At 41.5% G+C, this 27,945-nt stretch overlaps 1 protein-coding gene across 7 annotated transcripts in view; it reads left to right on the forward strand.

Moving 5' to 3' along the window:
- LNX1 (ligand of numb-protein X 1) overlaps positions 1 to 27,945 on the forward strand; it is a 287,249-nt gene that overhangs the window by 243,307 nt on the left and 15,997 nt on the right. For 5 of the 7 annotated variants that reach the window (XM_045018143.1, XM_045018142.1, XM_045018146.1 and 2 more), the window contains 4 exons: positions 2,768 to 2,926; positions 8,980 to 9,182; positions 12,926 to 13,297; positions 19,173 to 19,307. In XM_045018143.1, the coding sequence (XP_044874078.1) occupies positions 2,768 to 2,926; positions 8,980 to 9,182; positions 12,926 to 13,297; positions 19,173 to 19,307 (869 nt within the window). The remainder of the gene's footprint in view (positions 1 to 2,767; positions 2,927 to 8,979; positions 9,183 to 12,925; positions 13,298 to 19,172; positions 19,308 to 27,945) is intronic. The other 2 variants (XM_045018147.1, XM_045018149.1) reach the window with 1 other exon arrangement.

Below are 27,945 nucleotides of genomic sequence, written 5' to 3' on the forward strand. Positions count from 1 at the left end.
ACTAGGTCTGTCACTGTGAGTTACCTCAACAGTCGACTTAACTGATCAAGTACCGTGAGCAAGTCAGTACAACTATGGTGTACTCCACGTGTGTCAATATCCTCCTAGTTTGGCACCTCCCTGTCTATGTTCATTTCTGTCCAACAGAGACGTATATACTCCTCATTCAAACCAGTCTACAGTATTAATTTTAAACCACCTAGGGCTAACACTAACTGTGGGAACTGTAACAGGTACTCATGCCGATGGTTTTCAGTAACAGTCATTAGTTATTTTGGGAAGCTGTAAAATAAATGGAGATTGTGATTGACATTGTGAATGACATTTCCTGCTATTTTAGATGGAATGTGTTCCACACTGCATCATTTTTGTAACTATTGTATTGTAATTATTTTATTAGTAGTAATGTGGTAGCCCCTAGGGGCCAGGACTCCACTCTGGTAGGCGTTGTACAAACAGAGAGCAAACGCATCCAGGCAGCAGGTGTATCTTGGAGTACGAGTGTGTGGTCTGAGTGTTGGCTCTTTAGAGGTCTTATGAGGCTATCCCAGTGGGATGGGGGGGGCGGGAATTTACAGGGAAACTGCAGTGTTCTGTAAAAAGCATAGGAATAAAAGGAAGGTGAGTGAATAGTGAGCGGTCAGGCAAGAAGCTGTCATCTGGACAATCTCAAGAGGCAAAGTTAGGCCTAAAAACGATTCAGGACTCATTGGAAACCACTGAAACTCCGACAACTTCAAAGCGGTTTATACGTAAATATTAAATTGGTTACTTTAAACAAATTAACTGAATTTTTTTTAATGAGCTTTACCTTAAAATAACTTTAAAATAGCTGATTATCTGAATTTTTCTCATTCCCATATGTCTCATGAGGCTTGGCTGCCTCCTAGGGACAGCAATGTTGCAGGTGGCACCCTGCAGTGAGGGACACATCTACCCTTTTCTTCTCAGCTGCAGAGGGCAGTGGAGCTGGTGTGGACATTGCCAGGATGTCTGCCTCTTTGTACACTGGGGAGTTTCTTTATAGGGGATCAATACAAGTGAGTTGCTGGCAAGGCTGTGGGCAGGCTGGAGTACGAGTGGTATAGGGGTTGTGGATCTTGTGCTTATGGAGATCCACCAGTCTCTACCCCTAACCCTGTAAAGAGTTATTGCAGACTCAGAGCTGCAATAATGGCTGCTGAGAAGCTTGTATAGGTACACTCCCTGTACTAAGCCTGGCTACTTGGCTTTGGTGCAAGAGGCAGGAATTGATCCTGAGCAAGATGAGAGTCCTATTCACTGAATGGAGATACTGAAAAGATGAGAAAAAGTTATGACTTTAGGGAACTAGACTCCCCCTTTCAGCGTCATGCCTGTGAGACTTGTATAAAGAAAGGAAAATAGTTTATACAGAGCAAAGAAAGAACACGAAAAAATCAAGTTTATTCTAGTGGTGGCCCAAACCTAGAATGTGGAGTCTAACCTGCTTTCGGTGATTTTCAAATTAAAATCCACCACAGCAGATTGGAATTTCTGGTTCTGTTTTTGCCAAAATCTCAGAAAACAGCTGGTGGAGATCTCAGAAAGGATGGATCTTAAGCACTCTGATTCCATGGTGATGCACAAGGCACAAATACCTAGAAAAAGAGTAATCCTGCAGGATTTCCACCATTTGAGATAAATTCCTGTTTTAGCCTGCCTGTGCAAGGCAAGAATTGACTATAAAAGGGAAATGTAATTACTGACCAAATAAAACAAGTGCAATTTTACTGAGATACTATAAGATCTTAAACAATCACATCATCAGTCCTACCAACCCTTCTTTGAGAAGATTGAAATACCACTGGAGAAACAACAGAAGCAATAAGATGTTAAAAAAGATAAAATCCCAAAGTAGAGATTACTTCACTGGAGAACTAAAGATGGATAGATTGGAGACAGGAATGATCTATCTAAGTGACTGAAAATCATTAGGAAAATCAAATATTAAAGCAGATTGCAAAGGACAATATGCAAGGCTCATATAACTCTAATGTAACACAGAAACCAAACTGGGTCAAACTTGTGTGTGAGAATTATAGATCTACGTATTTGCTAACAATTGATTATAACATTGATTATATTGCTTAAATTTAAACGAGGGTAAAGGAAGTGATAGCCTGCACTTGCATACCCTTATTTAGGTGAGTAGTCCTTAGTCATGCAAATAAACTCATTGACTTCAGTGAGCTACTCATGTGAATCAAGCCTACTAGCATGAATATAGATTTCAGCATGGGGTGCAAATTGTATTAATAATTCAGTCTAGTCAAGCTGGGTTAAAACCTAATAGCAGACATTATCCAGCACTCATCACACCTGATGAAGTTAAGGAACAGGATATTTCCTGTTAAGGAGCAGGATATTAGTCTAAGGAAGTTAAGGAATAGGATATTTCACTAGCAGCATTATCAGTAGATGCATAATAAGCATATGAGTTTGCTAAATTTGAGCATTGAGCATTAAATGTAAGCATTGAATTTATGCTTACATTAAGTAACATAAATTTTGGGCACATAAAGTCTCATATAAAAATCCTGTAGCTAAAGTACTAATGAACACTCAGAGTCATACATCTTTTCAAGCGAACAGAGGTACTGTCTTAAACAGGAATGGCCATTCTCTACTGTCTTATTTAAAACTGTAATGACAATAATATTACATGCTGCTATCAAAGGAGTATAGCTTGAGGAAGTAGTACATAGGATATTTCTGAACACAGATGACCTTTTATTATTATTGACAGATTCAGAGTGCTCCATACCACTCCCGATGAGAAATGTACAAGAGTATGGAGAAAAATCTGCAAGCAGAGTCACCAAAAACAAGACAGAAAGTTTACTTCTTTCTAGATTCTGCCGTTCAACGATATATAAAGACTGGAAGTGTAAATGGGGAAAGAAAGGTATGAAATACTTAATGGTTTTCCTGCTCTGGAAAACCTGCTGAAAGAGGATGGGGGATACCTAATTAATTAAGAATACAATGAAAATTGGAATAAATGGGGGGAACACAGATTAAGGCTCTGACCCTGCAACTAGCTGTGTGTGATGCATGACTTGCATCTGTGCAAAGCCTTGTTGAGGTCAGTGGGGCTCTGTTCAGGCACAGGCACCCACCCATACGCAAGCAGTAGCTGGATCCAGGGCCTAACTCTTTCAAGTGAAATAAATATTAGTAAATTAAAAGGCCATTCCGGTTTTTTTCTTGTATATTACTATTTTAAATAGGTAAAGTATATTTAATCAACCATTTTCATAATTCATATGGACCATGAAATGAAAGTGGATAATAGATTTGTTCTGCTTAAAAGGGGGTCTAATCTGGTTAGCAGCTAGTTTTTAATCTGGTACAGTTTAGACAAACATACAGCTGAAAACCAGGCTCAAAGTAGAAATGGATATTGTGAATATAGACCATCCAGGAGAGCATTAAAGAAACCATCAGCAGAAATAAAGAGATTAATCCAATTATTTCACCTGGATTATGGGCAGAAGCGTCTACTTTTTATAAAGAACATTCTGTATTTTACAGGATGTTCTTTACAGACATCAAACACACACACCTGAGTATAAGAGGAAAACCTGTATAATGGGCGACTGGCAAGAAAAGAGAAAATTCTCAGAGAGATTTCTTTGTAGATTACACTTTTGATTAGAGTAAAAGCAAATTAGATATTAAAATTCTTCTTGGCATATCTGCAACTAAGGTGCTGTAAAAGTTGGTAGTGAAGGACAGGAACATGCCCCAAGACTCAATAGGTTACAAACTAATTAAAAGAATTGTCTATACATGAAGCAAAGAGCCAAAACTATATAACAATTGTTCCTGTACTCCACTTTTATGCTAGTACAACTCATCTGAAATCTACAGCAAGACTGGTGTAAAACTGGAATAACATAGTAGTGAATCAGGCCCACAGTGTTTAACTGATCAAGAGATTAATCAGTATAATTCACCAGAAAAGGTTCTGAGAATAAGATGTAGAGACAGAGTCTGATTAAAATCAAATGGTACAATTTGTTAGAAGCTGTAACAAGTTGCCATAGAATGTGAAATTCAAGCAGTTTTTTGATCTGTTGCATTGATCACACTACAAGGATTCCATTGGCACCTAGCTAATATAGAGATGGGGACATGAAAAATGCCTAGACAAGATGGTTTATAGGTGATTAGGTACAATGAAAAATATTGGGGTTCTGATTCTCATTTACACAATAGCCCTTTTACACCTTTCTATCAGCTATACACCCAATTAGTTGAAATGAGAATCAGGCCCTGAAAGTGTGGATCCTTTATAAAATATATAGGTTTAACTCAGTTTGTAACTTATCCAACCACTTTAAGTCACCACTGAATTTGGCCCCAAAAAAATAGGTGTACATGGCAAAATAACATGACTTCTACCTATCTGGCACATAGTGCGTGTGCAAAACAGAAAGGGGCTGGTATTGTAGCAGAAACAACTAAAAGGAGGGTGTAAGAGAAACAGGCACTCAGATACTGCAGTGATGAGGCAGTGTAATTACCTAGATCAGTAATAAACTGTATCTACTGTATGTAAACAACAAAGACCAAGTCTGTGCTGCTGGTAGGTGCTCTTTACAGACATGATGGAGGAGAGTTTCCTGTCCTGAAGAGTTTACAGTCAAAGGAGTGGTAAGGGATGCAACACAATGCTACTATTCTTTTTCAGCTTTTCTCTCTATCTATTTGCTTTTTGACAAACATAGACTAGGAAATACTGTGCTCTCTGATACTGTTCTGCTGTAACTTTAGCAGAGTTACAGTGTTGGCTTTTTAATGGCAACCTCTGCCCTTTGGTTTTAAAAATAGGTAATTACAATTCTTTGAAAAGAATGATGATATATTATTTCTCTACCAGTGGGTTATTCATGTGAGCTCACTCTTACAATCAAAAGATGCCTTGTGCCAGAAATTCAAAATGCCTTCTCTCATGTGTGGGGCCTTTACCTCTGTAATAGATGGTTTGGGACAGATGAATACATTAAAAAATACTAAGGCATGTGTAAAATAATATTGAACCAAATACTTCCTTAGTGTAACTCCACTGATTTTATTTGGATTTAGACAGGAATGAATTTGAACCAAAAGTTTTAATACTCATAAAAGGGAAGAAAATTACAGTAACATTGTACAGACAAATGTGCCATTTGGGAAAGGAACATACTTCTACAGTAAATTATAGTTTAAAAGATAATACACCTACGCTCAGATCCTCAAGTACAGCAGAGCTCCACATAATACAGCTAAGGAAACACCATGGTTTTGTGCCACCAGGGGTGGGGAGGGGCGGCAGGAGGGGTTTTTAAGTCAGGTGAAAAATATTCCAGCATCGAGGGGAAATAAGGTCATTGTTCCCTTCAAATAAATTTCCTTTTACTAAAATCAAAGCTAGTTTGTCTCTATATGGTATAGTGCTGCTACAGAAAGGTACTAACGCACATGCCAGACTTTAAGAACGTGAGCAATCCCATGATTTCAGTGGGGATATATATATATATTCTTAAAGTTCAGCACATTCTTAAGTTCCTGGATGAATTGGGATCTGTATTGGGAATAATGCCATATTACTTTTCTATAGCTGGGAGATAACACCATGTAGTAATAACTAGGACGCCCAGCTGCCTAACTGTATTTGTCTGAAACTAAGGCCTGGTCTACACTAGGCGTTTAAACCGGTTTTAGGAGCGTAAAACCAATTTAACGCCACACCCGTCCACACTGAGAGGCCCTTTATATCGATATAAAGGGCTCTTTAAACCGGTTTCTGTACTCCTCCCTAACGAGAGGAGTAGCGCTAGTATCGGTATTACCATATCGGATTAGGTTTAGTGTGGCCGCAAATCGACAGTATTGGCCTCCGGGCGGTATCCCACAGTGCACCACTGACCGCTCTGGACAGCAATCTGAACTCGGATGCAGTGGCCAGGTAGACAGGAAAAGCCCCGCGAACTTTTGAATATTTCCTGTTTGCCCAGCGTGGAGCTCCGATCAGCACGGGTGGCGATGCAGTCCGAAATAAAAATAAAAAAAGAGCTCCAGCATGGACCATGCGGATGTGATCGCAGTAAGGGCAGGCAAATCTGTTCTATCAGCGCTCCGTTACAGAAGACGAAATTCAAAATCATTTTAAAAAAATCTCCAGACAGACGCCATAGCAGGGACTCAGCGCACTGCTGCGTGACAAGCGTAACGGAAAGCCAAAGAATCAAATGGACGCTCATGGACTGGAGGACTCAAGCTATCCCACAGTTCCTGCAGTCTCTGAAAAGCATTTGCATTCTTGGCTGAGCTCCAAATGCTTCTAGGGTCAAAAACAGTGTCCGTGGTGGGTCAGGGCATAGCTCAGCAATTTACGCATCCCCTCACCCACCCCCAGAAGTGAAAGGGAAAACAATCCTCTCTTGACTCTTTTACATGTCACCCTATCTTTACTGAATGCTGCAGATAGACGCGATGCTGCAGCACCCAACACCAACATCCTTGCTCCCCCCACGCTATGGATGGCTGATGGTACAATATGACTGATACCCATCGTCATCATCAGCCTATTGGCACATGGGGCAGTGCAAAAGGACTGGTAACCATGCCGACTAGCATCCGTTAGGTCGATCAAGGGCACCTGGCCCTAATTTTTCCTGGTAGATGGTGCAGTATGGCTCGTAACCGTCCTCATCATAGCAACAGGGGGCTGAGCTCCATCAGCCCCCACCCTTCATGTGTAAAGAAAAGATTCAATTGCCCCTGGACTAGCTGCGCGATGCTGGGCTCCTCTCCTACACACTTCTTAATGTCCTGTCTGGACTATCATAGCAGCTGGAGGCTGCCTTCCACTCATTTCTCACTAACAAGTCACTGTGTCTTATTCCTGCATTCTTTATTACTTCATCACACAAGTGGGGGGACAATGCTACGGTAGCCCAGGAAGGCTGGGGGAAGAACGGAATCAACAGGTGGAGTTGTTGCAGGAGCACCCCCTGTGAATAGCATACAGCTCATAATTTCTGCTGGATCTGACACAGAGCAGCTGTGCTCTCTGGTTCTATGATACAGTGGTTCTCTAGTACACTTGCCCAAATTCTAGACAGGACTGATTCTATTTTTAGATACCAAAAAGGAGGAATTGACTCAGGGAGTCATTCCCAATTTTGGCTTTTGCGCCCCTGGCTAAGAGCAGCCAGGGGCACTTATGACAGCAACAGATGGTGCAGTGCAAAAGGACTGGTAACCATAATCATCTTTTTACCAATTTATGGATTGGTAGATGGTACAGTATGGCTGGTAACCATCTCTGCTGTCATGCAAAAGCAAAAGCATGCTGCTGTGTAGCGCTGCTGAATCGCCTCTGTCAGCGGCATCTAGTACACATACGGTGACAGTCACAAAAGGCAAAACAGGCTCCATGATTGCCATGCTATGGCATCTGCCAGGGCAATCCAGGGAAAAAAGCCGCGAAATGCTTGTCTGCCGTTGCTTTCCCAGAGGAAGGAGTGACTGATGACATTTACCCAGAACCACCCGCGACAATGATTTTTGCCCCATCAAGCACTGGGATCTCAACCCGGAAATTCCAAGGGGCGGGGGAGGCTGCGGGAATTATGGGATAGCTACGGAATAGCTACCCACAGTGCAACGCTCCAGAAGTCGATGCTAGCCTCGGACCGTGGACGCACACCACCGATTTAATATGTTTAGTGTGGCCGCGCGCACTCGATTTTATACAATCTGTTTTACAAAACCGGTTTATGCAAATTCGGAATAGTCCCGTAGTGTAGACGTACCCTAAGGGTCTGTAGTAATGTTTAACCAGGCCATAGACAGCACTGGGGAGATAGCACATCCCCTATTGATTACTCCAGATTTATTGTCCCTTTCCACTAAATTGGCTCCATGCTGAGACACATTTAAGTCTGCATTTCCCGATTAGAATTTAAACTAAACCCTTTCGGTATTGTATATGACTGATTTGTCTGCAATGAGTCATTTTTTTCTCATGTAGCTGGGCCCATGAGTTTGGAAAACCCTTGACGTTTGGATGGAGCCTTGTCTACCTCAGATCCTTAGGTATCTCTGTCCAAGTGCATGCTGCTTTAATATGGACATTTTGCACACTTAAGTTAGGAGGAGCAAGAGATTCCTATTCCAATGAGTTTGCTTGAGCTCCATACAGTGAAGTAGGAAGGGTCCTATAGAGGAAACGTCACTTCTCTTGGGTAGCACTGAAGATCTCCACCTCCCTTTAATTTGGATATTAGGAAACTTTCTAGACGTGAAGATGTGAGGAAATATTTCCTTGGGTTTTTGTGAGTCAAACGTTCCTTTGAACTTTCTGTTCTGGTGCTGAAACCCTGGGCTACTAAATCAATAGTAGGCAATGTTCAGGTCGGTCCTGGACAGACAGACACACACACACACATATACGAAAGTCAGTGCAACTCAGATATGAGTTCTGGGCTAATAGGTCAGACTGCGGCCCCTTCAGGCTCTTGGTTTGTCTGGTAGTTACACACATCCCTCTGAGACACTCCTGGGGCCAGTAAAGAGCTGCCTGAATAGGGAGGGTATTGGAGAGGTAAAGTATCTATTTAGTTTTCCTAGAATATTAGAACAAATCACTGCAATTTTCCTTTAAATACATTTCACCGGCCTGGATCACTCTGAAGGTCCCAGCAGTGTTCTGTAGAATCGTACTTACGAGTGAGGAAGGCGCAGTCCATCAAGATAGAAGATGCAGAGAAGAACTGATTGCAGAAAACATTAAACCTTGAATTTACTAATTACAACAATCCCTGAAAAACCCAGGGCATCCTCTCCTCCCCTTTAACATAAACTATATCGACTGCTAAAACCTGGTTGGATCTGCTGCAGAGACCTGTTGTTTTTTTTAATAAAGCATAATTATTATTTCAGATAAATAACTTATGTGCATTTCAGCCTTCCCCAGGTTATATCACCTGATTCCAGATGGAGAAATTACCAGTATTAAGATCAATCGTACTGATCCCAAAGAAAGTCTTGCCATTAGAGTTGTGGGAGGCAGTGAGACGCCTTTGGTCCACATCATTATACAACATATCTATCGAGATGGGGTGATTGCCAGAGATGGAAGATTACTGCCGGGAGACATGATACTAAAGGTACGGTACTGTGGAAATGCCAGGTGAAGGGTTAACATCTTAACAAAGAACAAGTCAATGTAAATACATACTGCAATAGGAATGTAAGACAGGGAGGTAAGACTTGCCTGTTTGTGTATACAGAAGCATAATGCATGACAAGATGTGTCATTAAACTGCAGGCTCTGGTACTTGATATGGTTCCTTCTGTCACATAGGCATGTATCGGAGTGCTGTCCTGAGTAGGCATGCTTTCCTGAATTGGGGTCTCAGTGAATAAGGATGGATGAACTGCATTGCACAAATAAGAACTGACCCTAACTTTTGCTCAAAACGTCAACCAAACCTTTTTCTGGATTACTGATTGGTTTGCTCATTTTTCTCTTGAGTTTCAGGCCCCTCTGCTTCCTGGCCTGAGGCAGAAGGACCAAAATGCAATAAGAGAGAGTACTCCTGTGCCATTTCTGACCCAGCCAGAATCAGGAAGTACAGTTCAGTCTGTTCTAGTGACACTTTGAGATCCACTTCTAGATGAAAGGGGCCTAATTCTCCATTGCCCTGCTCTTTGTTTACTGATTTACACTAGCACAAAGGGCATATGAAATGCTACCATTCTGGCTTGACAGTATTAGGGGTAGCAGAATGAGGGCCAAGGTGTTCCTATATGCTTCTGATAAGCAGAATGACACTTAACCAAAGCTCCAAACCTTTAAGTTCACCCGTCACTCTCCGGCATCTGGTTTAACCACACCATTAGAAATGCACAGGTGTTTTTCTAAACTGGGAAGGTTTAGGAATGTTTGTATTTTTGAATAAAAGAAATGTTGATTTTTTTAAAACCTTTAATTCAGTTTAAGGGCATTGCAAAGACTGTTCTAATATTAGGGCTTGTAGATTTGTGTTTTTAAAGGAAGTGTTGTAAATACATTGAGAGCTAAATTCTCAGTTGATGCAACTTTAATAGAGTTCTACCAGCAGAGAATATGGCCCTGAAACTCCTACAGGCCCAGTCCAGTGGGTGGTTAGTGCCTTCAGTTCTCATTGGCTCTGAGAGACTCTCAGCACCTGGCAGGATGAGTCCCTAATTCTGTAGGTGCAGTTTGGTAAAGAGCTCAGTCGGTGGCAGCAGCTGAAATCTATAAGAAAGCTTGAATAACTAGGTGACGTTGGCTGTCAGCTGCTACTTCCATACCTGTTTCCATAGAAATGGATGACGGATGGGCAAAAAACGAGGCCAACTACTTTAAAATAATCTGTTTTTTTGTATATTTCAGCTGTGGCTTCTGCTGCAAGTACCATTTCTCACACTGTGCCTGTGAGCTTCTGAGGCCTGCAGGCTACTAAAATCTATAGTATTTCAATTCTTAAAAGAGAAGAGCAATAGTACTAAACAAAGACAGTACCAGTTCCCTTCTTTCATTGCCTTGAGGGTGTGTAGTTGATGGAGTCCCTGTATATTTAAATGACAGGATTCCCTCAGAGCTATAACTTTTGACAGCCAGCTTGGTGCCTCCTTTCATAGTCCCCATTTTATGACCTTTGGTGTACAGTACATCTAGCAAAAACAACGAGGAGTCCTTGCGGCACCTTAGAGACTAACAAATTTATTTGGGCATAAGCTTTCATGGACTAGAACCCACTTCATCAGAGTGAAAAATACAGGAGCAAGTATAAATACATGAAAGGATGGTGGTTGCTTTACCAAGTGTGAGGTCAGTCTAATGAGATAAATCAATTAACAGCGGGGAGGAAAAATAACTTTTGAAGTGGTAAGAGAGTGGCCCTTTACAGACAGTTGACAAGAAGGTATGAGTAACAGTAGGGGGAAATTAGTATTGGGGAAATTAAGTTTAGGTTTTGTAATGACCCAACCATTCCCAGTCTTTATTCAGGCCTAATCTTATGGTGTCCAGTTTGCAAATTTAATTCCAGTTCTGCAACTTCACGTTGGAGTCTGATTTTGAAGTTTTTTTGTTGAAGAATTGCCACTTTTAGGTCTGTTGTTGAGTGACCAGAGAGATTGACGTGTTCTACTGGTTTTTGAATGTTATGATTCCTGATGTCAGATTTGTGTCCATTTACTCTTTTGCATAGAGACTGTCTGGTTTGGCCAATGTACACGGCAGAGGGGCATTGCTGGCACATGATGGTATATGGGACTGAACACTGTGCTGAATTCTCTTATTAAGTTTTCTTTTCTAGTAATCTAACAGGGCCTGATCTTTTGAGATGCAGAGCACCACCTGAATGTTGCTGACATCAGTGATAGCTGAGGACACTCAGCGTCCTGTTGGGGAGGTACCCAGCACCTCATGGCATCATGACATTAGAGATTAAGATTTGATTGCCCACTTGGGGCCTGATCCTTTTCCCATAAAGGAGTTTTGCCATCATCTTCAATGAGAGCAAGATCAGAATCAATTGTAGTCAATAATGCAGGATTGTGCTCTTGGTCTATTTATTCCTTGTCCTAGTTAAATTCTCGTCTACATAATACTTGTAGGTAACTGGAGGAGAAGCCTATCCAGAGTTACTGAATTTTTAAGGCCAGGTCTACATTAAAAAGTTAGTATGACGCAGCTACATTCCTCTGGGGTGTGAAAAGCCAATAGTTAAGCCAACATGACCCCTAGACAGTGCTAGATCAATGGAAGAATTCTTCTGTCAACCTAGCTACCGCCTCTTGGGGAGGTGGATTAATTACTACGACAGGAGAACCCCTCCTTTTGCTGTGGTGAGTGTCCACACTGAAGCGCTATGGCAATGAAGCTGTGTTGCTGTAATGGTTTAAATGTAGACCTAGCCCAAGTCTGTTCTTCTTTTGTCCTTGTAGAGTTTCAGCATTGCTGAGAGTTCAAGATAACAGGTTAGCAGAGTCTACATTTAGTGGCCCCAAAAGCAGTTTAGAAAACCAAGCCAAGCTGAGTTGTTTTACCCCTGCTGAGGATCTTTTTTGTTGCAGTATGGAAACATTTTTAAATGTTAAATGGCTCTGCTATTATAATGTAAAGCTACATAGAGGCTGTTGTCTAGTTTGGTTTTTCCTCCAGCAAATTAAAACCCTGCAAATGTTTTTCATTTAGTAAGTATAAAGTGAGTAGCCAGTCAGTTTTACAGAACAAAAATTGCAGGATTGATTTAAAGTTCTTTGTCTGAAGCCATTTGAAAGAAACGTGAACTCTTCTGACCCAGGAAATGGAGGGAAACATGAAGGGCCAGTTCCTCAGCTGATGTAAATCAGCATAGCGTCAAGCTGAGATTCTGGACCACAGTGAATTAAAACTACTCAGGGCTTCCCCCCCCCCATTTTAATTAGAAGTTCTTTAGTGAGGTCGGAAATTGGGGATACAGACTGTCTACTGTAACCAAAGTGGTTGTGAGATAATGAACAAGGACACTGCAGAAAAGGAGTGGGAGTGAGAGGAAGGGTAGCTGGGTTTGAAATCAGAAACTTGTGGAATAAAATGAAGATACACAAAAGGAGATTGGGGCCTGAGGAGGGACAATAATAAACTGAAAAAATAACAGTTATGTCTGGAGACAATCAGAGAGAGAGGAAAAAGACAGTAAGTGTCTGTACGCTGCGTCCTGTCCTTGGGGGGGGAGGATATTATATAATAAAAACTTGGCCTCTTGTGTGACACCGTTTCAAATCCTGCACGTCAGTGAACATGAAGACATCTGTGTAAATAGATCAGCTGTCTGCAGTGCCAGTTCAGATTAGATGCTTCTTTACATTGCTGATTTATGGTTCTCTCTTCCAGGTGAACGGCATGGACATCATCAATGTTCCTCACAACTACGCCCTGTCAGTTCTGAAGCAGCCTTGTCAGGTGCTCCGGCTCACTGTGCTCAGAGAGCAGAGGTACCGATGCCGAAACAACGGACTTTCTCTTGATGCTCACTACAACAGGGATGACAGTTTTCATGTGGTTCTAAACAAAGGCAGTCCAGATGAGCAGCTGGGAATAAAGCTGGTCCGCAAGGCAGATGAACCTGGGGTATTTATTTTCAACTTGCTGGAAGGAGGTGTGGCTGCCCGTGATGGACAGCTTCGAGAAAATGACCGTGTGTTAGCTATTAATGGCCATGATCTTCGGTACGGCAGTCCGGAAAATGCAGCCCAGCTGATACAGGTTTGTCATGATGACTTGACCCCAGTTTCTGAACTCCTTTAACTAGACTGAAAAAAAACATAATTCCCCCATCCAATGCTATGCCACAAGATGAGCCATATCAAGTGGCAGGGTAGATGCCACGGGCCAGCTTCTGCTGTCACTTAAACCCATGCAACCCCACTGCCTTCAGGGAGAGTACATGGGTGAAAATGAGAACAGAATTTTGCCCATACTGGCCAAGAACTCCATAAAAATAGCAGCATCTTCTATATGTACAAGACTATTTAAGAGGCCTAGTTATGATTTTAAACTAGATTTAATCTCTTTGTATATTCTGCTTGTCAGCAATAGAATTTTTAACTTGTTGGATGCCAGACTTGCTGATGTGCTCAGTACTACCACTCTTGGGACAGGCATCATGGTAAGGGGTGATGGAAGCATTAGAATATATAACCTTTGTCAAAGGATATTAGGAGTTCTATTGCCCTGCTCTGTGCCAAGAAGAAAAAATATTGGTAACATATGTATTATCTTCCAATCTCAGTGGTTTCTGTGGATACCATTTACAGTAACAGTGGCTGGAAAGATTTAGTTCGGGTTGGTCCTGCTTTGAGCAGGGGGTTGGACTAGATGACCTCCTGAAGTCTCTTCCAACCCTAATCTTCTATGATTCTATACCAGAGGTGGGCCATACCTACACCCTGCATCTGGAGAGCCAGGCACTTTGGAGAAGATTTGTATAGATTAGGTCTATTGTTTGTGTACAAATATACAAAGAATTAAAAGGGGCATCTATCCAAGATACTAAGCATCCCTACCAAAATTACAAAACCAAATACACTTAACTTGCCCACAGAATACTTAACTTCGCTCCCCACTACAAACCTGATTTCTTTCCACATCCTCCACCCCCACACACAGCCATTTGGATTAGTCTTTCATTGAGACCTAATTTTTACAATTTTCTCTTTAAAATGGTGCAGTGCTACTAGCAAAACAACCAAGAGTAATTTACTGCTAAGCCTTGCATTTATGAAAAAGTCATTGTGCTTGTCTGGTTTGGTGGGGTGTAGCATACATGTGTATGGAAGAATTTCGCATGTAGTAACGCAAAGACAACAGATCAGGCCAGATTCTCCCTTCTGTCCTTTGCATCAGCCTGCTGACTCCAGTTAAGTAACATGGACTTGAGCGAGAATAGACTTCAGCTCAGTATACTGTGTGAAACAGGCTTATTTTTACAATAGATTCATGGGCTCCAGTGATCAATGTATATTGAAAGTCTGTAGCGGAGGTGGAACATGTTCATTTACTCAGCTGTGTTTCAATGGGTAAATTCCCTAGTCAGCCTAATCCAGATAGAGTACGTTCTGGCTGGAGAGCAAGACTGTACACCATTTTGCATAATATCAGATGCTGGAATCCTGAGTGGTGTTCTTGTTTTCCTTGTGTAGCTTACTAATAGAAAGGGGGATGCTGTCTGGGGAGAGCAACATATGAAATGAAGCCCTCCTGAAAATTGGTATTCTTGGAACATTTCCTTATGCGTAAAAAATAAAGCAACAATGCTTCACATGCAGAAAACACACCCTCAGTTTTGGGAAGAGATGGAAGAAATGAGACCATTCACACAAATGTTTAAAAACACAACTAAAGCTCTTACTAGTTCTACAGAATGAATGTTATTTATATAAATACTTGAAACGCACACCAGCCTCGGGGGATTTAAACAACATGCCCATCAAAGACTTTGACTCATGTTTCCAAACAGGCCAGGATTACATTGCACTGATGTGAGCTCCATGAATCACATTTGCCTAGCACAGAATTCCCAGACTGTGTGTCCTTTTTGTCATGTTTTTCATAAATCTCCTTGCTTGTTTCCACATTATTTCAGAAGAGAACGATTATATAGAAGCCACAAATGTTTTGCATCTGCTTTTTACACAGCACAGTACTTCCCCCCTCTTCTTTCTCAACAACACTCCACCTGCCAAGACCCAAATGCGGGACACTCTTATTAGACGAGGAACCAAAAAATAATAGTACAGGAAGTTCAAAATATGGGATCAGTTTTAAAGTATAAATAACCTTAATTAACATTTGTAAAGAACTATAAGTCTTAAGCGGTGGTGGTGATTATCCTTTTATTATCTTGTCTTATAGCTTCACTTTGCTGACTCATTGCACTGAATAAAGCTGAGAGAAAATCAGGTTTCTGTAGAGCATGATTAGATTTGGCTCCTAAATGATGTATAACTCAGAGAGGTATGACTCATCAGCCCTAGCAGTTAGATATTAGCACGTATTAAGTACTTGTTAATCAGTAGATTAGGTGTCTGGCTGTTATAAACTCAGTCACAAAACCTGAAATGAAGAAAATGTAAAGGTGGTAATTAGGGATGTGCATAAATCACAAAATTTTGGATTTTGGACTTTTCACATTTGCCCCATCACCTATGGTGAGGATGAGTCCGATATCACAGTTTAGGCCTAAATTATAAGCAGGGACCCCAGAATGATGCAGCAAAGTCATTATTCTCCCCAAACCCTCAGATGAAAAACAGTGAAATCTTGTTGATTTTTACATCTGCCATCCAATCACTTCTTTCCATACCAACATCTCACTGGATAGGCTATTCGCTTTAAAGGCAAATCTTTATCCAGTGACTAAACGTTCCACTCACCCACACTCCCAGGAGCTGATTCTCCACAGTTTCTGGGGCTTGTGCAGTCATCTACACCTGTGCAAAGGGAGTGCAAATTAAGGGTAAAGAGCTACCAGATCAGAATGGTAACATTCTATACCCACTTTGCACAGGTTCAAACGAGAACAAATTGTGCAAGGGAGTAGAGAATCAGGCCTCATGTCAGTGCCGGTTCAGGAAACATAGTAACAGCAACACATTGTTTATCTCCTTTCTCTTCCTTTGTGTATTTTTTCACACTAGATATTGCCATATAATACAATTTTTCTGTTATGAAGGAGCAAGTGTCAAGTCAAAGCAAGAAGCGTTTTTTAAATGAGTACAATAGAGCTCACTGCTTCATTATGGAGAAATCAGCTTTACCCATAGAGGCAGGCAATCTGGTGGATTATTCTCCTACCTTTTTGTCAAGATTTTTGGGCTAGTTCCTCCAGTTCAGTGTGTCTACTCTGCATTGACCCAACATTTGGCGCTAAAGCCAGTTTCACTGGCCCGGAGGGGATCTGCCAGTGGCCCAGAACCAAAGATGAGGTTTGGGCACCACTTACTCACCCTGCTGCTAATGTAGCTGGAGGGAAAGAGGAAAAGATAAAATCCTCTGAGCTGCATGGACCTGCCCATGATGTCTTTGGCCTTTGTCTGTTTAGCCTGTAAAACTCTTTGGGATGAGGATGTCTTACTGTGGGTTGGCAGTGCCCCAATGTAGCCTCATCTCAACTGAGGCACCCAGGTGATGCCATATAACAATAATAATGGTGACTATTGCAGAGCATTGTAAGTAGAGGAGTCCTCCGGCTCCTCTAGCACAGTGCAGGGGAATAGCCTGCACAAAGTAGTTCCAGAATGAGGCTAGGGTAAAGGGGAGTTTTAAGACACTCTGACCTTTTTTTGTGTGCGCGCGCGCGCATTTTTGGTCTTAGCAGAGGATCTGACCCTTGTAGGCTCTTTAAGCTACAGTTTGTGTGCAGTACTGAAACAAACCTAAAAGTAAGATGTATGTATATTTACTTCTTGTCTGGTCATGAATAGCTATGGGGGAATTGGAGCAAAACCACTAGCAAAGGAGAGAGAGACCAATTGAAATAACAATTAATATACTAATCAGCAAACATTTTTATGGGTTTTTACATGGAAGAATGTAGACTTGGAAGCTGATGTGGTTTTGATAACTTAGTAATATTCTCTGAATTTTATGAGAAATGACTCAACTAGACTGACCTAGAGACAAATGGGACATTTGCAACAGATGCTTGTGTTGTACTTTTGTTAGTCATTCTACAAGGAATTAATCAAATTTACAGCCGCCTTGTAAATAATCAATTTTGAGACAAGCCACGTAGGGAGAGATCAGTTTTAAACTGAAGTTGTAAAGTGTTTCTTTTACAGTAGAATTACATGTTAAAGGGTTTTACACCATTGGGTCATTTAGTCTTGTGTTGTGTTTCATTTGAAGTAGTAACTAGCCCAGTATGAGGAATTCAGACAGGAAAAAACATTTTTTGAAATCACAGCAAAGAACTTTGAACCAGACTCTAGTGAGGAAAAGTTTAACTGTAGAATACAAAACTCAGGGATCAAATCTAGCTCCTGCTGAAGTCACTGAGTGAGTTGACTTTTGGTGAGAGTAGGGTTGAATTCCAGGTTTGGTTTACATCTTCTTTTAAATGCTTTTCCACAGTTCTCTCTCCTTGGAGCCTCCTCCAACCCAGACCAACACCTTAGGATTCTGAAGCTCTGGTGTTTTTTTCCCCTTTAAACTCTTGCAGGGAGGCTCTACATTACAGCAGTAGCCTGAACCCAAATGGACAAGACTCCCTCAGGAGGCCATTAGTGGCTCTCCTTGTCCCCAAGAACCAGTGTTTAATTTGCAATGAAAGAGGTGCTGGGGCTCAAGCAATTTTTTACATTCATAACTGACATGGCAAGCCCAGAAGTGCCGGGGCTATGACCTGCCAGGCCTAGTGGTGCTGGGGCTGAGCCCTGGCAAGTCCTGGCACAAATTAAGCACTGCCAACTTCTCTTCTTTTATCTGCAACCTTTCCAGCCACATCAGCCTGAAGAGCAAGAGATTACAGATTTGAAAATTAACTTTGGATTTTCCCATATAGCAGCACCATATAGCTCTAAACCACTGAAGCTACCAATACATTTCTCTTTCTTGTATTAGTTTGTTTTTATGTTAGGCAAGTACCACATATTGGATTTACTCAACTAAATTCTATTCTCAGTTATGCCAGTACAACACTGTCGACTTCAGTGGAGTCAGTGTAAGTGAGAGCAGAATTTGGGTGTCTACTCCTGGAGGTGGGACTTGCTTCTCAAGTACTGATCCAACTGCACTGAGACTTTGTAGTTATAATAATTAAACTAGTATCGCATCTTGCAACTTCAAAGCGATGTACAAATCAATGAATCCTCACACCACCTCTGGGGGGACAGTCTTTATGATCCCCATTTTACAGATGGAATAAGTAGACAGACCAAAAAGTTTCATGACTTTCTGAGGTCTGCCTGAGCAAGTAGCAGTGCCAGGATTTGAATTTTGGAGTGCCTGGCTCCCAGTCCTGTGTTTTGTCCATTACACTAGTCTGTTAAGATGTTATTGTTCAAAATAGTAGCATGGCCCCTTCTCTAAGTAAAACTACTTTTATCATGTTAGCAGCTTGCAAAATTCTGCCACTAGCGCCCCTCAATGTGAGCATTTCTATCATTGTGAGATAAGCGGCATTGCTTCCACTGTTTCCATCAAACAGTAGTAGACCTAGTTTTACATGTGATGTACCCATGAGACACTAGTTAGCTGTGCTAATGTACACAGGTGAATAGAATAAATGTCTAAAAACAAGAACGGAGCAGCACTGTCATGCGAGAGGATTGTTAATTCAGGGGAAATTTTGAATGCATGAAAATAGGCTTTTAGAGGATTAACTTTAGTTTTGCAGTCTGTGTTGAACTGAGCTGAACTTGCATTATTATTTCCTCTTGTGGCAAGCTGATAATAAGGGTAGAGGCACCAAAAAGAATTGCCCTTCAATTAACCAAAATCTGCAACCAAAATATCTCAAAAGAAAATGAAAACAACAGCAAACTTAACTGAGACCTGGGATTTGTGAATTTCTAGAGCTGAAAAGATTGGCTTTGTAGCTGCATAACAGCAGGATTTACATCTGTGTCTCATCATGTAGGCCAGTGAGAAGCGGGTTCACTTTATTGTGTCACGGCAGACCAGACAGCAGACCCCTGACATCTTGCAGGAGGCTGGGTGGAATTACAACGGCAGTCCTCAGCCTTGCCCATCGGAAAGAAACTATCCTAACAAGGTGAGGCCTGGATCTATCTTACATTTACTGTTCTTTCTATGGGAAACAGAAGACTTTGTTGTCTCCAGACCCTATCACCAGGAGAAGCACATCTTATTCTGCGGTATAAATGTAAAAACAGAGAGCGTCTTTATTTATACACTAGGAAGTGCTTCTGTCTTGACTCAGTTTGGAAGGATTGGGAGAGAGGAAGCTGAAGGATAATAATGAGACGAAAGTTTTATACACACATACTATACTGTACACAAACCTCTCTCCCAGCCTGAGCCAGCAAAATGTAATAATGTATCCTAACAAAAATAAGAGGCTTATCTGCACTTACTCCATCTGGAGCAAAGCATGAAGGGAAGAAGCTTGCATAGACTGGGTGTGATATTTCCACATGTTGATTACTGTGGCTGTTACTCGATCATTTGCTTTTAGTAAACTGGGTGCAAGCAAACAATATGTATTTTAATACAGAAAATATAAATACGTTCTTTGTTCCCAGATGTATATAAGGCATAGTTCCAGGATGGGGGACTCTATCATGGGAAGCAGTGACTCTGAAAAAAGATTAAGGGGTCATGAATGATAATCAGCTGAACATGAGCTGCCAATGCAACACTGTGGGCAAAAGATCTAATGTGGTCCCAGGGTGCATAAGAAGGGGAATCTCGAGTAGGAGTGGAAAGATTATTTTACCTCTGTAATTGGTACTGGTGCAACCACTGCTGGAATACTGTGTCCAGTTTTGGTGCCCACAATTCCAGAAGGATGTTGATTGGAGAGGGTTCAGAGAAGAGCCACAAAAATGAATAAACTATTAGAAATTTTGCCTTTATAGTGGTAGACTAAAGAGCTCAATCTATTTAGCTTAACCATGAGAAGGTTAAGGGGTGACTTAATCATGGTCTGTAAGGATGTACGTGGAGAACAAATATTTAATAATGGGCTCTTCAGTCTACCAGATAAATGTACAACACCATCCAATGGCTGAAAGATGAAGCTACACAAAGTCAAACTGGAAATAAGGTGTAAATGTTTAACAGTGTATGTACTTAACCACTGGAACAATTTACCAAGGGTCGTGGTAGAGTCTCTGTCACAGATAATTTTTAAATCAAGATTGGATGTTTTTCTAAAAGATCTGCCATAGAAATGATTTTGGGGAAGTTCTATGGTCTGTGCTATACAGGAGGTCAGACTACATGATCACAATGGTCTCTTCTGGCTTTAGAATCTAGGAATCTATGAAAACAGGGATGATAATACTGATACTGACCTCCTTTGTAAAGTGCTTTGAGATCTATGGAAGAAAAACCCTATATAAGGACTAGGTATTGTTAGATTAGGGAAAATGACAAAGAATAAGCATGCAGTTTCCACAAAGGTGACAGCAGTGTGTGCGTCATTCAGCATATCCTTCACTTGGAATCCAGGTCACAGAAAGCAGGGTCCTAGCTACATACACTACACAAGGGTGGAATCCCTAAAAGGAGATCAGTGCCACAGCACGGCTATCCAGCAAAGAGAGAGTTCTGAATATAGGCAGGGCTCATTTAAAATCAATCCTGACTGATAAGCAGGCAACTGTGACCTTAAAGGACCACATGCCTTAGACTGCACTGCCAGCTGTCAGCTCCCGAACGCAGCTGCCCGTGGGGAGAAAGGGATGGGCCCACATTTTAAAAATGTTTATAAACATCCCTTTGTTGGTTTCCTCCTTTTATCAATTATGCTCATTCAGCCCCTTAAGAAATGGTACTTCCTGCAGCATATCCCATCTTACCTGTACCCTCGCATGCCGTTCAGACATAACTCCTCCCTCATGCTGTAAGAACAGACCCACGTCTGCTGTCCAGAACAGCAGAGATGAAACAAGGCTGCTGCCATCCTGTCACAAGACAATCCTAGCTGATACTGCATTTGCAAGTCATTACTTTCCAGTGAAATAATGCTTTCATGATTCTTAGGGAGATCACTGAGTGGGATAGCAATTAACTCATGTCGCTATCACATGATTTCCAGTGACTGCCTGGGCGTCTGCTATATCTAATATATTTGTGTTACTGGTCTATGGTTATGGTACAGGGGAATTCAGTACATTAATTCTATTCCATACCCAACTTTGGGCCCCTTTCTTCTCTTCCTGTATAAAGAGGTGCAGGAAAGGAACTCTTGATTAGTTACAAGTTGATTTGGGGAACTGCATTGACTTGAGATTTAGGGAGTTGTGTTTGCATTGCAGTACCCTACGTGGAGCTGGTGAGGCCTTATTTTGTTGCATAGAATATGGAGATAAGGGAATCCCCCAACAGGTGTCTGGAGTATGTCTCTGTACCTCTCTGTCTCCTGTCCCATCAGTGACGGCACAGCTGGCTTAGTGGCTGTGCTGCTTCTGGCCAGTGGCAGCACTTTGTTACCCCTCCAGTGGAGGGCACAGCGAAGACGGAGATTTTCTCAGAAACAAATCTCTCTCTCTCTCTCGACAAATGTCTTGTTTTACAATTTTTTGGCTGTATAGGAGGGGAACATGCTATCTGGATCACCTGATCCCTGACTCCTCCCCTCTGTGGCCTTTTCACCCCAAGACAGATGAGCTCTGGGGTGGTTAAATCGAGATTGGAGAGAGCAGGCTGCTTAGCTGCCTTTCCCTTTCATACATCCCCTCTCGTCTCATTTAATTTTAGATGTTGGTTTACTAGGTGCCTGTAGTATTTCTGAGATAATGAGGGTGAACGACCATAGGTGTTTTGCTTGAAAAATAGGTTATCCACCCGCACAGTTCAACTCTTCAGCAACCAGCTCCAAGGATATTTAGATGTGGGGCTCAGATCTGGCTTTGAGAATCAGAGTCGCACTGAAGGGATGTGGCTGGGATAGAGATGCCTCTGGGGTTACTACAGCATGGCACTCGGGTGACTTAGAGCTTGTCTACATGATGGAGTAATGTGCACTACAAGGGTGTGATTTCTAAAGTGCACTAACATGGTGCACATTAATTGAGCTCTGCAGACCCTGCTGGTGTGCACTAAAAGTTCCCTAGTGTACTTCAAAATAGTACTGAAACAGCATTACATTACAGTGCACTATGAAGCTTTTATCAATGACCTGGAAAAAACATAAAATCATCACTGGTAAAGTTTTCAGATGACACACAAATTGGGGCAGTGGTAAATAATGAAGAGGATAGGTCACTGATTCAGACCAAATCTTCTAGGTAAGCTGGGTGCAAGCAACCAATATGCATTTTAATATGGCTACGTGTAAATGTATACATCTAGGAACAAAGAATGCAGGCCATGCTTACAGGATGGGGTCTCTATCCTGGGAAGCAGTGACTCTGAAAAAGATTTGGGGATCCTGGCGGATACTCAGCTGAACATGAGCTCCCAGTGCAACACTGTGGCCAAAAGACCTAATGCAATCCTGGGATGCATAGAACAGGTGAATCTCAAGTAGAGAGGTTATTTACCTCTGTATTTGGGACTGGTGTGTTTGCTACTGGAATACCGTGTTCCATTCTGGTGCCCACAACTCAAGAAGAATGTCAGTAAATTGGAGGGTGCAGAGAAGAGCCGCAAGAATGATCAAAGGATTAGAAAACATCCCTTATAGTGGTAGACTCAAAGAGCTCAATCTATTTAGTTTAACAAAGAGAAGGTTAAGGGGTGACTTGATTACAATCTGTAAGTATCTACATGGGAAACAATTATTTAGCAATAGGCTCCTCAGTCTAGCAGGGAAAGGTACAACACTGGAAAGGTACAAAGCTGGAAGTTGAAGCTAGACAACTTCAGACTGGGATTAAGGAGTAAATTATTGACAGTGAGTGTAACTGACCAAGGAATAATTTACCAAGAGTCGTGGTGGATTCTCCATCACTGAGAATTTTTAAATCAAGCTTGGATGTTTTTCTAGCAGATCTGCTCTAGGAATTATTTTGGGGAAGGTCTATGGCCTATACTGTCCAGGAGGGCAGACTAGATGATCACAATGTTCCCCTCTGGCCTTGAAATCTGTGAATCTAGGGTGCACTAGCTGGGTCTACATGGACCAATTATTGCGCAATATGTTAGTGCTCTTTAGAAATCACACCCCTGTAGTGCACATCACCCACTATGTAGATGTACCCTCAGTCATACACATGCCCCTGGCACCCTTTAGCTGAGGGTATGCAAACAGACCCATTCTTTCTGAAAGGGTGCATGAGGAGGGAGGTGGTTCTGTTTCCCTTTCCCCACAACACTGATGCTGTGCTGCACTCCTGCTGGTTAGCTAGAATCTAGTTTTTGCTTTTCCAGTGTGGCACCTATGATTCAATAGACTGAACAACTCTGAAGGAGCTTAGACAGCCTGTGGGATTGATTATGTGGAGGCGCCGTAGCGTTTTGCTGTGGTGCACTCTGTCTTTAACTCGCTGTTGTAGTGTTGTTTGCCTTTTGTCAGGCACGTGTGAGTATTTGTCTCAGTATTTACCAGATAGTTCTCAGTACATACCCTGTATTTTTTTCACCATACTCTTTCATAATTCACTCTCTTTAAAATTAGGCTTTGTAGGCTATGCGGGCTTAAATACAGTATGTGCTCTTGCTTAGATCTAGTGGACATCTTCTTGGCCATGCTTTCAAGTCAAAGCAATTTCCTTTGGATGTGTGGCTTGGTGAATCTTACACCTGGCTTCATCCGTGGGGATTGTTAAATTAAATGTGGCTAATAGAGAAACTGCTAATTAATATAACCCAGTGTTGTTAATTTGAAGTTTATGGGGGGAATAATTCATCCTTGGGAGAGGTGGACTTTTGTTAACATCACTGGTCCCCTCTTTTAACTCTCTGAGAGAGCCAGTTCTGTCTGGGTTAACTATATAACATGGATATAAATATGTCAAGTCTCTAGCGTATTCAGTGCCAAGAATAAACTCCAGACTCCAGTATTATTTGTTATTGTATAATAACTCAGGAATCCCTTTTGGCCAAGTCACTGCCCTCATGACATCCTGCCTCCATCTGGAAAGAGGCTAAAAGAGGCTCTCTTTCAAGCAAATGCCAATGGTAAACAGAAGGACAGCCAGCAGAGCAGTGATGAAGTAGCAACAATCTGTATTGAATACATCCTCTTTGGTGTGTATTGGGAGTGTATTTTGCATACAGTGTGGTGTATGATTGGTCAGGGGCAGGGTTCTTAGTAAGCTATCCTCCCATGTCTGAGGAACAAGGCAATGTAAAGCCCAAGTTGCTGCTGCTGCCTGGACTTGAATAGAAAAGATGTCAGAAACACTCTCGTGTACTACAGAGGGATCTGTTAAACGGTTTGTAATATAGAAATAGAGCCAGATTCTGCTCCTTTGAAGTCATTGGGAGTTTTGCCATTGACTTCAATGCAGATGCAGTACTAGGCACTAAAATAGCACTTGGTTTTAATTGTAACTATTTCTTCTACTCTGATTGTTTATAACAAGTTGTTGTCCAGTCCTTAAAGACGGAGCCTATTGCCCTTGCTGCTCAGGCAAGTAATGTCCTGTAGCTGTGTGAGTGGGTTAGCCTGTAGGTAATATATATTTTCCAAGCAGCTGCAGCTGTGTCCGTTGCCTGTGAGACACGCGTCATGACTTTGAGGTTGTGATAATTTGCTGTAAATATTTACTTTACAGTAAACTTTAAAAAAAAAAAAAAGGGTGGGGGGAGGACAAGCTGTATGTTTTCCCCGTCACAGCCTCCAAGGTCATTTCAAAGCGATGGAGAAGGGTAGTTGTTTAGAAGAGAATGTATTGAAATGCACTCATTAATAAACATTGCCTTTTAACTGGTTTACTCATGACCAGCAATACCTCCGAGAGTGCAGTCCATGTGTTTATTAAAAAGGCTTTAATTTCCTTTTATCATTATCTTCCCCTCATTTGAGAATTCACAATTCCCATCTATGATAATTTTAAAAAATAAGATGCTGCAAGGAATCTTCAAAGGGAAGCTGATTGTTGGCTTGTGTGTGTGCGCGTGCACACAGAAAAGCAGTTCTTCAATCATTTTTCATTGAAAAGTAACATTTGACAATTTGTTTCTGAACATAACTCTTAAATGCTGATAGTGTCTGCACTGTTTCCTCAGAAATATGGCATAAGCAGCCTACTTTTATCAGTAACATTCTTGATGTCTGAGACAGAATGGGCATAGAACATCTAACAAGCATGCTCTGAATCAGAGTATATAATTTTGAGCTGCTGTTACAAAATCAAAAACTGCCCTTTTGTGAAAAATTAGCACTACTGTCCCCACCCTCCACCCCGAAAAGGGCTATTCTCAGTTAAATCAACCCATTCTCAAGGGGAAAGGGGCAATTTTTTGCATGCAAATGGGTAAACCAAAGCAAAATTAGGTTTATTTTTGAGCAAAGGTGGAGTCACAACAATTTTACACATTCATGTGAAAAATTAATTTTGAAAAAATAAGACAATATGTTGCAGGAATGAAACTATCTGAAATAGAATAATGAACACTTTTTGTGAAAAACTGTGGATGATTTCACACAGCTGTGCTGTAGATCCTTTGGAAGTGTTCAGTTGCTCTCAAACCACAATAGCAAGTCGTCTTACAGAGGTTCTGACTCTCTGTGTTCCATCTCAGGCCAGGGGTTACGTGGTATGCAGCATCCATAACAGTGCTACATTTGCAATTCCTATCCCTACGACATAAGAAGGAACCTGTTTAGATGGAGTTTAGTGACTTTATTATCTGAAGTGTTACGGAATATTAGCATTTTGATATTTTCTGCTTATTTTCTGCAGTGTCTGGAAGTCCTTTGCTGGATGGCAGCTGATAAATGCAGCTTGTTTGTTTTAATCGCAGAACTCTTGAGATGGAATTATAGTCTCATCATTCTAAATGTGCCTTTAAAAATAAAATGCTGTAAATATATACATACTCAAGCCCACAATCATTCATTGGCAGATTTCCCAATGCAATTGTTCCCTTTTCCTACTTTCCCACTTCTTTCCTTGAAGTTTACTCTAGCCATTGCCAGAAGAGCCATACATTTGATTGTTCTTCTCTCTATGCCATTAAGTCAGAACTTGAAATAGGATTTCGTGGTTGAATCTGAGATTTCAGGGATGGAATTATCACAGCCCTGAATGAGACTGATCCATCTTTTTGCGTATCACAAATGTGATGTCACGCTCATGAATGATGAGATCTTTTGTACCATGTCATAGAGTAGCTAGCCCTGCAGCACATGTATTATATTTCTATATTGAAACTCAAAAGTAGTGTGCCAGTTCTGCTCTAGAGACTGGAGTGTTCAGAAAGTAATTGTAGGAACATAGCATATGAATTATTGAGGGCAGTTAAAGTTATTCAGTAAGGTTTAAATCCGGATTTTTTGGAGAAAAATCCATGTCCATTATATAAAATATTTGGTAGGGATTGGGGTGCTTTGAAACGCTCACACATTCAGGTCACATGCTGAGGAGGGAACTCTATCTGACTACTAGAAAGGCTTTCCTTGCCAGTATTACATTTTAGAACCTATGTTACCTTCAGGGGCGGCTCCAGGCACCAGCGCTCCAAGCACGTGCCTGAAGCGGCAAGCCACGGGGGGCGCTCTGCCGGTCGCCGCGAGGGCGGCAGGCAGGTTGCCTTCGGCGGCTTGCCTGTGGAGGGTCCGCTGGTCCTGCGGCTTCGGCGGACCTCCCGCAGGCACGCCTGCGGAGGGTCCGCTGGTCCCACGGGACCAGCGGACCCTCCGTGCTTGGTGCGGCAAAATGTTTAGAGCCTCCCCTGGTTCCTTATGATCCTTCAGTATCTGATGATGTGTGTTGATTTGTCTGACCCTTATTCACAAAGTATAAACAAACTGAGCACCCTTGCCTAACAAAGTGTTTAGCTTTTCCTATTGGATGAAAAAAGATGAATCGCCTCATAGTTTGGATATGGCCATCACACAGAAGCAACCTTTTAAAAATCAGCAATAAATGAATCACTACAGAAGCCCTTGACACTTATTCTATAAAAGTCCTTTGTTGTTCTCCCTAGTTAAATACACATCCTTCTAGCCAGTTTCTCCCGGAGAGTTTCATAAAGCCATAGAAATTAGAGATGGAAAAGAACTATGATGTCATGTAATCCATCCCCTATAGGTTTGTTCCTTATAGTACATATATTGTTGTTTCTTTGTTAAAAATGTATGACAAAGTTTTCAAATTTGGATGCCTAAAGTTAAACACCTGAATCTAAATTGAGGCACCTAAATAAGTGGTCTGATTTTCAGAGGTGCTGAACACCCAACATTTTTACTAGTGTATTAACTCTGGTTGCTTTCTAAGTGAAAACTCAGGCCACTTTATTTGTGTGTCCAGGCACCCTGATTCTGCTCCCATTAAGGTAAATGACAAAACCACCACTGACTTTAATGGGAGCAGTATTGGATCCCAAATACAGATTTAGTGACCAACTTTACTCATCCAAGTTTGGAGTGCTTTGGTCATAGCTGTGACCCTGTGGAATCCCAAGCAGTAGGATAGTCATATTTACTGTCCACACAAGTGTTGTGAGCTCAGGGGTTGTAAAATGCTTTGAGATCCTCTGAATAGTCATCATACAGCTGCATATTAATTCCAGTTTGATTACTCCAAGTAATGAAGCTATCAGAAGGCTATATG

Source organism: Mauremys mutica, chromosome 5 (assembly GCF_020497125.1).
Source record: "Mauremys mutica isolate MM-2020 ecotype Southern chromosome 5, ASM2049712v1, whole genome shotgun sequence".
Taxonomy (NCBI): Eukaryota; Metazoa; Chordata; order Testudines; family Geoemydidae; genus Mauremys; species Mauremys mutica.